This window comes from Bidens hawaiensis, unplaced genomic scaffold, assembly GCF_021521415.1.
Source record: "Bidens hawaiensis isolate Kalapana, Puna unplaced genomic scaffold, B.hawaiensis_p1.1 tig00005145_1, whole genome shotgun sequence".
Classification (NCBI taxonomy): Eukaryota; Viridiplantae; Streptophyta; class Magnoliopsida; order Asterales; family Asteraceae; genus Bidens; species Bidens hawaiensis.
Genome location: NW_027491328.1, coordinates 632,564 through 645,382, shown reverse-complemented (window position 1 = coordinate 645,382; position 12,819 = coordinate 632,564). Strand labels below are relative to the sequence as shown.

At 37.4% G+C, this 12,819-nt stretch overlaps 1 protein-coding gene across 1 annotated transcript; it reads left to right on the top strand.

Moving 5' to 3' along the window:
• The first annotated feature begins 9,776 nt into the window (after positions 1-9,776).
• LOC143629080 (uncharacterized) lies at positions 9,777-11,649 on the top strand. Its single transcript, XM_077098446.1, has 4 exons — positions 9,777-9,944; positions 10,145-10,352; positions 11,045-11,395; positions 11,462-11,649. The coding sequence occupies exons 1-4, from the start codon at positions 9,777-9,779 to the stop codon at positions 11,647-11,649; spliced, it is 915 nt and encodes a 304-aa protein (XP_076954561.1).
• The last annotated feature ends 1,170 nt before the right edge of the window (positions 11,650-12,819 follow it).

The window sequence follows — 12,819 nt, the reverse complement described above, 5'->3', positions numbered from 1 at the left end:
TCCTTATTATAGCATGTAAAGGCAATGAGATGACCCTAACTTCCTATCACCTCTCGTTCTCAAAGAAGGTGTCTAACCGCTGTACTTTAACCAATTAATCATGCAACAAAACCCTACGGTTGTTCCTACCGCAAACAAACCCTAAACACCAAGTCTAGAATCCAACAATGCATCGATCAATTAACACAAAACTAATCAACCAACACACGGGGTTTATGCAATCAATTAAACAATAATTCCAGCCCTTAAACACAACCTATTTGAAGTCTAAATCAAACTTTACAATAGCAAAATACGTCTAGCAATCAAACAATCCAACAAGCTCATCAAACATTAACAATTTTCATCATTCCTAGGTAGAACTAACAAGTTTAGCCGAGCATATTTTTTGGACAACAGCAAACACTTAACAAAATCATCATTAAACTCATACCAATCATCATAATAATCATTAAACGATCAATAACAATCATAAACACTTCAATCTCTAACACAATTATAAAACAAATTAACAATTGATCAAGAAAATAAAGTTTGATGAACAAAGTAATGAATGAAAGGATATGGAGATGTTCCGGGCTGCTGTTTGCTGTTGTAATCTGATGGTAAACGATCACCGAGGCTTGTTCTTTCTTGTTCTTCCTTCCCTAGCCGCCACAAGCTCCAACCCTAGCTCTACAAAACTTTTTTTCTTTTTTTTCTCCTGCTGGAAATCCCGATCGCAGGTATGCTGCCCTCCAAGGGTTTTTTTTCTTTTTTATGTTATGTTATAATATGAGGCTTGGGCTTTTCCAAAAGCTCGGTTTCTCTCTTCCTTTCACCCAAAACCTACAATATTAATAAAATTATGTAAAACCTATCTAAAACAAGTTAAAACATATAAAATATAATATAATACGTAGATAAAACGTGTGGAGAATACGAGTGTTTTACAACACATCAGGTCCTTTTTCAATTGGTAACAACCAACGAACTCAGATAATCACATGCAAGGGTCCTTTCCAGTTGGTAAAAACCAACACATCGGATTGGGGGTCCCTTTTGCACTCATAGCATGACGGTCTTGAGTGCAAAGGGGGGCGTATGATCATACTTATTGAAGTCACCACTTGAAATTGAATTAATGCAAGTAAGCAAGTAAACACATAAGTACATAATATTAATAGTAGTTTGAATAAAGAATAAGTATGTAAATGTTTGAATAGGATATACATGCTACCCCCAAATGTAAAAGCGTTTAAAATTGGGGTGGGAGAAACCCACATCGAAATCGAAGATAAACTTAAAATATAAACCGGAAGCGTGTTAAAGAACCTGAAACGATTGAACTTCATGAACTATAATTAAAACAAAAACAAAAACTAGCTAGTAGGATTATAAAAGTTAAATTTATTTGGTTAAAGTGATATTGCATTAGTTTTTTTTTCATTTTATGGGATATTTAAAGCATTTTATATTATAATATAATTTTTAAGTTTTAACAAATTTTAACGATTTATATTATTTAAATATTATTTTAGCTAATAATTTATTACTAATATGAGAATTATATTATTTTTGCATGGCACGGGTTTTAATGATAGCTTTATCTCGAAAAAGATTATGTTAACGAATTATAAAGTTTAACGAAATGAATAAATAATAAAATATTAATCGGGTTTTACGAAACTTAACGAATTTGAACAAGTTGGTTTTTGGATGAAAATTGGTAAAATATAATTATAATTGATTTAGTTTAATTTGAAATAATTTTATTTGATTTATAATAATTATTAATATATTTATTTTGATTTAATATAAAAGGAAAAGGTTTTAAAACAAAATACCAAAAAAATATAGCGTGACTCGGGTTCGAACCCGGGTCCACCAGTTTACATACACATGACTTAACCTCTGGACCAAGCTTGCAAGTTGTTAACTACCAGAAACAAATATATAAATATATTAATATAGGTTCATCACCTTAACCTTCAAAACCCTAGGTTTCAAATCTGTTAATCCAATCCATGTTTGCTAAATTTAAGTTGGGGGGTTTTCTTTGTCGGCTAGAAGCTATCAAAAACCATGTATCAATTACCTGAAGATGTTTGATTTAACGACGAACATAGCTCGCCGAAACAAACTTTGACGGAGAAATTAGGTATTATAGAGAATGTATTATGTTGATTTGAAGTTGTGAATGAGTTTAGATGAACGCTTAGGTCCATTTTATAGTTTCAATTGAAACGCTTATCGTTTATTGATCATTATTGGGGTTTTGAATTATTATCCGGCCGATAATACGATGGTTACAGGATTGATTGAGGTTATAACGTGATAATAATGATGTTTATACGTTTTCCGTGCTAATAATGATGTATATCTGAATTACATTATGCGTTTTGTTGGTTAATAGACTCACCGGAGTTTATGGATGTCGCCGGACATTTTCCCTCGCCGGGAAAACATGGGAAGATAGGGGTCTGGGTAATATTATTTTGTTATTATAATTTTAACGAATTTACAATTCTGGTCCTTGAACTATCATGTTATATTAAAATAGCTTTTAGAATATAATTTGACTTTAAACCTTGAACTTTGAGATATTATATAAATGCAAAAGAATTTATATAACTTGGAAAATTTTTCGTATTATACCCGTATAGCTTGGAAATTGTTTAAACCGGAAACTTTAAATCCCGGAATTTCATTATTTGATCGAAAATAATAGAAAATGAATGAACGATGAACCTAAATCTCGTGATTATTATATTAACGATGAACAAATAACGAAACAACAACAAAACAGGTCGGCTTAACGAATTCAAATACGTAAAGCAATAACAAATCTCACATAAACACATGAAATGAAACTTGAGATTAATTAATAACATTGTAATACACACACACACACACACACACACACACACACACATATATATATTGGGATCTAGTGAAAACTCCTCTTAAAAAGAAAACTTAAAAACTCCTAAAAAACTATTTTTAAATTTCTTTTTGAAGTTTCTTTTTTTTTTCATTATTCTTATATGTTGTTATTGGTTCAAAAAAAAAATAAAAAAAAATTGTCGGTAACCTCGTCGGTATAGTGCGCATGTGTAATAGTGTGCATTGCATATATGCAAAAGTGTTTGTATTGCATAGAATACAACAATATTTCATATATTTGATACGCACTATTGTATATATGAAATATAAGACTAATACACACGTCGAATACATATTAGTACGTATGTGTAATACAACATTAACGCACATGTGCACCACATCGACTTTTATTTTGTTATTATTTTTTCCATATAATACAGTACTACTACACATATACAATACACAAATATTGAATATATGCAATTAAACACTATTAAACTCAAAAATACATAGTAATACACATGTGTAATACAACGGTATCATACAGTAATACGTATGTGCATTACAGCGGGTTTTTGTTTTTTTTTTTATTTTTATTTTTTTCGAGTAAAGGGTAAGAAAATATAAGAATAATGGCAAAACCAGAAATTTGAAAATATTTTTTATTTTTAATTAAAAATAATTCTTTCGGAGTTTTTAAGTTTTCCTCTAAAGATGAGTTTTCTCTTGTTCCTCTCCCTATATATATATATATATATATATATAGGATCAGGATCATGTGAGAATTTTCTGAGAATTGAGAACTATGGGAATCATTTTGGACCACAAAAAAACTAAAAAATAAAAAAAAAAATCATAAAACAAAAAAAAACACAAAAATAAAAAAAGTAAAAAAACCAAAGTTCTTATTAATCATCCTGGTTTCTACAAAAACAAAAAAAAAAATTTCTTGGTTAAGCTAAATTATACATATATGTATAATATGTACACATATGTTTTTTTTAATACGCATATGTATAATTTAAGGTAAATGATAATGTACATATGTGTACATTACGTAACTAGAGATTAAATGAAAGTATACATATGTGTATAGGTAAAATAAGAATTAAAAAGGAAAAAAATTTATGTTTTTTTTAATAAAACCGGAATGAAATATAAGAATTTTGGTGTTTTACTTTCTTAAAATCTTCGTTTATTTAATTTTATAATTTTTTAAAGGTTTTTTAGTGGTTCAAAATGGTTCTCAAAGTTATTAATTTGCCAATGGTTCTCTTAGAAACAAAACCAAAAGTTTAAAATGGGTCGGGATTTCGGGTTTGAAAAGTAACGAATGTTACATGATTCATAACTTTTAGAAATTTCATCCCGAAATTAAAATAAAAATAAAATTTTAAAAGAAGACAACTAATACATAGAGTTTGTTGAGTCGGATATTTGCAAATGAAGATTGGAATCTTCACAACCTCCTCAAGAAATCGTCTAAGTATGGACTACGAGCAGGCTTGGATCATTAAGCATGGTTTACTACCTCGAGCATGGTCTTCCAGAGCCGTTTCAATGAATTCTTGATATAACATTTATTATACATTAATCCCGTGTATATTTTATTTAATATTTTATTAGTTTTGTTTGGTTTCTCGTAAGATTTGTATACTACTAACTTATTTTTATATTTTAGGTTTCGGGTTTTAAATTCGGTGAAAAGAGGGCGAAAAAAGAGCAAAAACAAGCCGAACCGAAGAACCGACGCATCAGGAAACGAACCAGACCGAACCAGGAGTGAACCAGACCGAACCAACATGGACCAGGCCGCCTCTAGGCCGGAGCGCCGCGCGACGAGGAGAGAGGAGCTCGCCGCGCGGCGGCTCAACTCTCCAAAACCTTCGTTTGTTTAACCGACTTAACGTATTTTTGGACACCTGTTGCCTATAAAAAGACCCCTAAACTCACCATTAACCATACCTTGAAGTGCAGAAGAATTTGGTGGGTTCCGAGGAGTCCGAGTGCAGTTTTCGGCAGCTTTGGAGTGGAAGAATCAGCTGGTGTTGCGCACATTAGTTGAAGGCAAAGAACACGGGTTTTATCTTTTGTTTATTTTGTTTTCATTATTTTATCGCCATGAATTTTTATTTGTTTGTTTTGCTTAAACCTAAGATGCTAGGCTAAATTGCATGAACTATCTAGGCTTATGATGAACTTATTTTGATGTTTTGATTTGATTTTGGGATTTATTTACGTTATGGTTTTTATGATTTAGTAAAAGATTTATCTATAATTAATTGATGCATATGGATACTTAGGATTGTTTGATGAGTTTTATTCCATAGTTTTCCTTGATTATTGTTTGTCATATGATAGGATTGCTATTAGGTCAATTACTTTGTGTTTTTGATTATTTTATGATTGAAGTCATGATAAGATCATAGGAATAATATTGTCAAATAAACATAAGTGTGCTGCTAACCTAAAATCTGTAAAGTGCTAGGTTATTGATAAGTCTTTACTATTTAATCTTGCTAGAGTTAGTTCTTCGTAAGGATTCCGTCTAGGATTGATTATTTATTATTGTTTATCAAATAAATTAAGTGTAGTAAATTACCTTTGATTTTCGCGCTCTAAGGTAGGATTTCGTATAAAGGAACTAAATTATTAACAATTGGGTGACCATAAGCGAACTTGATTTTTAATACTGGTGTGCGTTAAAACTTGTTAGAAATCCATAGGTTTCTCTTGAGAAGGGTAAGGGGTCCTGTTCGGGTTTTTTTTTAAGCGTCTATTTACGATCCCAGTCCATAACTAAATATTTTCCCGAATCAATTCATTACTGAAATTTAGGGGAGTCTAGCCTAGGTAGTTTTCTCATCATCATTTTATTTTCATAACAAACTTCGTTTTCGTTTAAATTACTTATTTTCTTAATTAGTTTTTATTTATAGTATTAAATTAGTATTTTAAATAAAAATCCCCCAAACAAATATAATTAATAAGTCGTGTTTTGTAGTCGAGTCTAATTAGCTAATAAATGTAATTTAAAGAGTCTCGTGGGTTTGATATCTGGACTTACTTAGCTTTACTAGAGTCGATCGGTTCACTTGTCGGTTAGTAGTTTAGTCGAGTTTTAGAGTGTCTAGAGTATTACGTAGTGTTTATTTTTAGTTAATAAATATTAAACTACTTCAAGCACAACAAGTTTTTTGGCGCTGTTGCCGGGGACTCTTGGCAATTACGTTATTAGCTTTGATTGGACCTACTTGCTACATACATGCTACTTGTTTACGTTTTCTTTGAGTCATAGAAGTCTAATTAAGTCTAGTTTATTTTTAATTATTAGTTTGTTTTTATTATTTTCGTTTTATTAGAAACTACTTTCTCGGTCTTGTGCGTTTTGTAGGTATATGCCACATCTTCTTTCACAAGGACCGCCGTTGAATTGCTTTGGACATACTCCGTTGAAGTCCGAGGCAAGTTCATCATCGTCTGAAAAGCAACCAATCACCATAGAGACTTCACCGAAATCGTCACCCGCCAATTCACCCGTAAATTCACCACCACCAAGTCCTAGACCCTTCCCAATGGCTGAGAATAACCGCACCGTGTACGAGAAAGCTTTTGAAGGGTTCTGTGGAGACCACTCACCCATTGTCGCCCCGACAATAATAACCCTAACTCGTGGCAGATCCCATCCTATGTCATGAACAACATCACCAATCACCACCAGTTCCATGGCCGTGAAGATGAAGATGCACCGGCACACATCAACCGTCTGACCCATGTGTTCAAAACGTTTAATTTGCAAGGTGATAACAAGGATGCTATCTTCCTTCACTTGTTCCCGTTTACACATTCAGGTCGTGCCGCCACTTGGCTCGATTCGCAACCTGCTGGAACATTCACCACATGGGAGGCGCTTCGCAATGCATTCCTCAAGAAGTACTTTCCACCTGCTAAGACCTCTCGCCTCTATGATCAGATTCACTCACACCTTGGGCCCTTGTTGAGAAGTTTTACAATGGGCTTACTTATGAAGCTCAAGCAAGGTTTGACACAGATGCTAGGGGCAATCTGATAGACAAGAAGAACATGACTGAGTGTAACGAGATGTTTGAAAGTTTCGCGCAATCTGAGTACGCGAAGAAGCCACCAGGCGGGAATTCAAATCCCGCCACCATTACACCCTCATCTGCTCGAGGTGTACACCAGGTTAATCTGGATACTGGTATGGCTGCTGCTTTGGAGAATCTCACCCGAGAGATAAAAGAGTTAAAGACTAAGGTGGATAAGTGTGAGATGTGTCGAGGTGGTCATGGTACGCTGGATTGTCCGTTGATCAACAATCAAGATGTTGATTTTGTGGCTGGTCAGAACAGGTTCCCTAATGCTTACAACAACAATAATCAAAAGTGGAACAACTACAAGAATTGGCGTCCGGCTGGTGGGCCACCTGGTTTCTAAGCTCCCTATAACCAAAATCAAGGTCAGTATAACAGTGGAAGTTCTAATGAGCAATGTTCGGGTAAAGGGAAAGATTCAAGTGGTGGTATGGAAAGATTGGAAGAAATGATGCGGCAAATCCTTAATAGAGATCAAGTCACTCAAAAGACCTTTGCCGATAATGATCTGCTTTTGAAGAGTCAACAATCAGCTATGCTCGACATGCAACGAACCATTGGTGATATTGCTCGACAACTGAATGAAAGACCCCAGGGACAATTTTCAGGTTCTACTCAACAGAATCCGGCCGCTCAAATAAAGGCGATTAGTACTCGTAGCGGTAGGGTTTTGGGTCCCGAGGTGCGAAGGAATGAGGTTGAAGTGGAATATGAGGAGGTGATGGATGAAGAGACCGAGAAGGAAGTACCGGGAAAAGTGCAGAACACCGCACCAGTTGCACTGCCCGTAGTGAAGAAACCGGTTGAAGTCCTGCCATCACCTTTGATTGATCACTCTCGTATCCCGTATCCCGCTCGCGCGAGACACCAGAAATACATGCGGGAGTATGGGCATTTTCTTGATATGTTTTGACAGTTGAAGATTAATCTCCCATTCATTGAAGCCTTTCAACACATGCCTAAGTACGCAAAGTTTCTGAAAGACCTGTTGTAGAGGAAAGATAGGTTGGGCGAGGTGTCATCGATTCCCTTTATGGAAGATTGTCGGCAGTAGGGTTGAACCGCGTGCCCGAGAAGTTGTCAGATCCGGGTGTGTTTACGATTCCAGTTTTTTTTGGTAGTGATGTGATGAGCCATGCATTGGCGGATTTGGGTGCGAGTATTTATTTGATGTCGTATTCTTTGTAAGAGATGTTGGAGTTAGACGAGCTTACACCGACTAGCCTGTCTTTATCGTTGGTCGATCGTTCTATGAAGTATCCGCGGGGTATTATTGAAAATTTTATAGTAAAAGTTGATAAGTTTGTGTTCCCGGTTGATTTTGTGGTGCTTGACATGGAGGCCGAAGAGAAGGTTCCCATTATTCTTAGTCGTCCGTTCTTACGTACTGCAAAGGCACTGATCGATGTGTATGATGGGAAGATCACACTTCGGGTTAGTGATGAAAATGTTACTTATGATGTCGCGAGGTCGATGAAGCACCCGAGTGATCAAGATGATTTCAGTGGTCCATGCCATTCGGTTTATTTTATTAGCTCTTTTATTGCAGGTATGGATAAATGCTTTAATTACATTTGTGGTATGGATCTCGTGGAAAGTAATGGTTTAGTCCATTGTGATGCTTTGGTTGAGGATGAGTTGTGTGAGAACGATTCGGTTTGTGATGAGTTGGCTGAGATTTCAGGTTTGCCCGAGATGATAGAGGGATTGAGATTAGTTGGGAGAGTGAGGCAGATTCGTTAGACAAACCCGCTCCGTTGGAATTGAAAGTACTCTGATCACACTTGGAGTATGCGTATCTTGATGAGGGCTTGAACTTGCCCGTTATTGTGTCATCCAAGTTGACGGAAGAACAAAAGGCGAAGCTGATTGAAGTGCTGAAGATACATAAGGAGGCGATTGCATGGAGACTTTCCGATATTCAAGGTATTAGCCTCGCTTATTGCACGCACCAGATTCTAATGGAGGATGAGTACAAACCGATGGTGCAACCACAAAGACGTCTCAATCCAAATATGTGCAAGAAGTGGTGAAGAAGGAGGTGTTAAAGTTGATGGATGCCGGGATGAATTACCCGATTTCTGATTCTCCATGAGTGAGCCCCACCCAAGTTATTCCGAAAAAGGGAGGTATGATCGTTTTGATGAATGGGAAGAATGATCTTCTCCCTTCGCGTATGGTTACCGGTTGGCGTGTGTGTATTGATTATCGGAGGATGAATGATGCCACTCGGAAGGACCATTTACAGTTTCCGTTTATTGATAAGATGTTGGAGCATTTGGCAGGTCAGCAATTTTATTGTTTTCTTAACGGTTTTAGGGTTATTTTCAAATTCCCATTGCACCGGAAGACCAATAAAAGACGACTTTTACATGTCCGTATGGCACCTTTGCGTACCGTCGCATGACGTTTGGACTATGTAACGCTCCGGCTACCTTTCAGCGTTGTATGGTGGCAATCTTTCAAGATATGATAGAGACGTCCGTGGAGGTGTTTATGGAAGATTTTTCGGTTTACGGTAATTCTTTCGATCAGTGTTTTGCTAATCTTGAGAAGATGTTGAAGAGGTGTATCGAAACGAAGTTAATGTTGAATTGGGAGAAATGTCATTTTATGGTGACGGAAGGGATTGTGTTGGGTCATAAGATCTCGAGAGATGGTATTGAGGTGGATCGGGCGAAGATTAAAACTATAAGTAGACTTCCTCCACCGACGAATGTGAAGGTGGTTAGGAGTTTCTTGGGCCATGCAGGGTTCTATCGGCGATTTATCAAAGATTTCTCCAAAATTACCCGCCCGATGACCCGACTCCTTGAGAAAGACGTACCGTTTGTGTTTGATGATGATTGTGTGAAGGCGTTCACATTTTTTGAAGAGAAGCTCGTAATTGCTCCCATTCTTTGTTCTCCCGATTGGAGCTTGCCGTTCGAGCTTATGTGTGATGCTAGTGATTATGCGGTTGGAGCGGTTTTGGGGAAAAGGTGAGATAAACATTTTCACCCATTTATTATGCTAGCAAGACGTTGAATGATGCCCAAGAAAACTACACCACCATCGAGAAGGAGCTTTTAGCCGTTGTTTTCGCATTTGACAAGTTCCGCTCGTACCTCGTGCTTTCGAAGACCACCGTTTTTACCGATCATGAAGCCTTGCGTTTTCCCTTTCAGAAGAAAGACGCGAAGCCTCGTCTTATACGGTGGATTATTCTACTTTCTGAGTTTGACATCGAGATCAAAGATAAGAAGGGTGCGAAAAACGTAGAGGCCAATTATCTATCCCGTTTAGAGGACCCGAGGAGAGAAGAGTTGCATGAGGAGGAGAATGGTGATACATTCCCTCACGAGTCGATAGACTTTGTTACGGCTGAAAAGCAGGGTATGCCATGGTTCTCTGATTTTGCTAATTATTTGGCTAATGGTTTATTTTGGAGGGTATGACTACGCAACAAAAGACGAAGTTCTTCCGAGATGTGAATAGCTATGTGTGGGATGATCCGTTTTTGTTCAAGATTGGTGGTGAGCGGATTTTGAGGAGGTGTGTGACGAAAGAGGAAGGATGGGATATCCTCAAGCATGTTCATGAAGGGTTGATTGGAGGTCATCATGGAGCGCATGCTACCGCGTAGAAGGTACTTGATAGTTGGTTCTATTGGCCGACAATTGTTAAAGATGCTGAAAAGTTTGTGAAGCTTTGTGATGCGTGCCAAAGAACAGGTAATATTTCGTCCAAGAATGAGATGCCTCAAAACCCAATACAAATTCTTGAAATCTTTGATGTTTGGGGCATCGACTTCATGGGACCATTTCCCACGTCAAATAGTAATAAGTATATTTTGCTGGCGATTTATTATGTGTCGAAGTGGGTGGAAGCCCAAGCATTGGCCACGAATGATGCACGAGTTGTTGTGAGGTTTCATAAGAAGTTATTTACTCGTTTCGGTATTCCGAGAGCTATTATTAGTGATCGGGGAACTCATTTTCGCAATACCGTCATGGAGAAAGCATTGGCTCGTTATGGAGTTACTCATCGTACCTCTACTACTTATCACCCTCAAATGAATGGTTAAGTCGAGAATGCAAATCGAGGGGTGAAAAGGATTTTGAAGAAGACGGTTGGGGCTAGTCGAAAGGATTGGTCGGAGAGGTTAGATGATGCGTTGTGGGCATTCCGGACCGCGTACAAGACTTTGTTGGGTACTACACCGTTAATGCTTGTTTATGGTAAGTCTTGTCATCTGCCAGTGGAGTTGGAGCATCGTGCTTATTGGGCGTTGAAGAGGGTGAATGTTGATCTTACCGAAGCCGCGAGGAAATGGTACTTTCAGATTCATGAGTTGGAAGAGCTTTGGGATGTGGCATATTCTCGATCGTTGAACATCAAAGAAAAGACGAAAGCTTTACATGATCGGTTGTTGAAAGGCTGAAAAGAGTTTAAGAAAGGCGATAAGGTGCTATTATTTAACTCTCGTTTGAAGTTGTTTGCAGGAAAGTTGAAATCAAAGTGGTCGGGACCGTACTTGGTGAAGGAAGTTTTTCCGTATGGAGTGGTGGAGTTGGAGAATCCGGATAATGGAACGTCTTGGAAGGTGAACGGTCATCGCTTAAAGCACTATCTTGGAGGACCTGATGAATCAATCGAGATGGAGGAAACTCCTCTCGATCCGTCGCACTGATTTGTCACATGTGGTTCTTGAGTGAAAACTGTTAGGACATGAAATGTCATGTGTATGTCCCCAGTTCTATCCGGATGGTTCGATATGAAAATAACGATCGTGAAACCAAGTTAACGGACTGAAAATGTCAAAAGAAACTGATTCGATCGAATCAGTGACTGATTCGATCGAACCAGTACTCATTCGATCGAATGAGATACTCATTCGATCGAATCAGTATTCGATATATAAACGAAACTTAGGAAATTTCACGAGAGACAGCACACATTACACACAGTCACGAACCAGCTGCTGCCGAAAAACCTCTCTGCCAATCTTCGTCGTGTCGGTCTTTTCCTCCGTCCCTAGGTGTCAAACCGTCTTAGGAATTGTAACCGTGCGTTGTTGATCACCACCGAATCGCCGTGTTAGAGGATTCCGCACTCTAACACGTTGCCCCGTGAATCGTTGGGAAACCGTGTCCCGCACCGGTCCGACAAAGTGGTATCAGAGCCTTTGGTTCTTGATTCACGTTAGATTCGTGGTGAAATTCGTGTTTTTCTCGCGAAAATCGTAATTTTTGCCGGAAAATTCCGAATTTTTGGTGTTTTTGATCTTGGTGTTCGTCGTGTTCTTATCAAAAACTGTTAAAATTGTCATATTTTGGTGTTTTGATCTTAGAATTGTGTGTTAAAAGTTCGAGTTTCGTCAAGAACGTTCTTCGCGTTCTTCGTGTTCTTCGTATTTTTGGTGGTTTTGATCCGTTTTTTGGTTGGTCTTAAGTTGTTTTTGTGTTAAAAGTCATATTTCGATCTTAAGTTGCCTCTTGATCTTTCAAAATTCGTGTTTTTGATTCAAAATTCGAAAATCCGTCAAAATCTTCTAATTTTGGAATTTCCAGATTTTCCGATCGAACCAGTCTATTTTTGGAACTCATTCGATCGAATAGCCTTCCTATTCGATCGAACAAGTTTGAACTTTGACCGAATCAGTTTTTCCCGCCGAGAATTACTCCTAGTTCATTCGATCGAACCAGATTTGTTCATTCGATCGAATTAGTCACCATTCGATTGAATAAGTCTTTTATTCGATCCGTCGATTCGATCTTTGTCTTATTCGACTGTCAGAACCCGTTCGATTGAACCAGAAACTCTTTCGATCGAAATTCTCAACCCATTCGATCGAACCAGA

Bases quoted from the DNA above. Each gene is read 5' to 3' on its own strand.
- LOC143629080 (XM_077098446.1), top strand. From the start codon at position 9,777: ATGACCCGACTCCTTGAGAAAGACGTACCGTTTGTGTTTGATGATGAT. The intron at 9,945-10,144 runs GTTTTGGGGAAA...TTTCCCTTTCAG, and splicing joins GTGATTATGCGGTTGGAGCG to AAGAAAGACGCGAAGCCTCG. The intron at 10,353-11,044 runs GTATGCCATGGT...TGAATGGTTAAG, and splicing joins TGTTACGGCTGAAAAGCAGG to TCGAGAATGCAAATCGAGGG.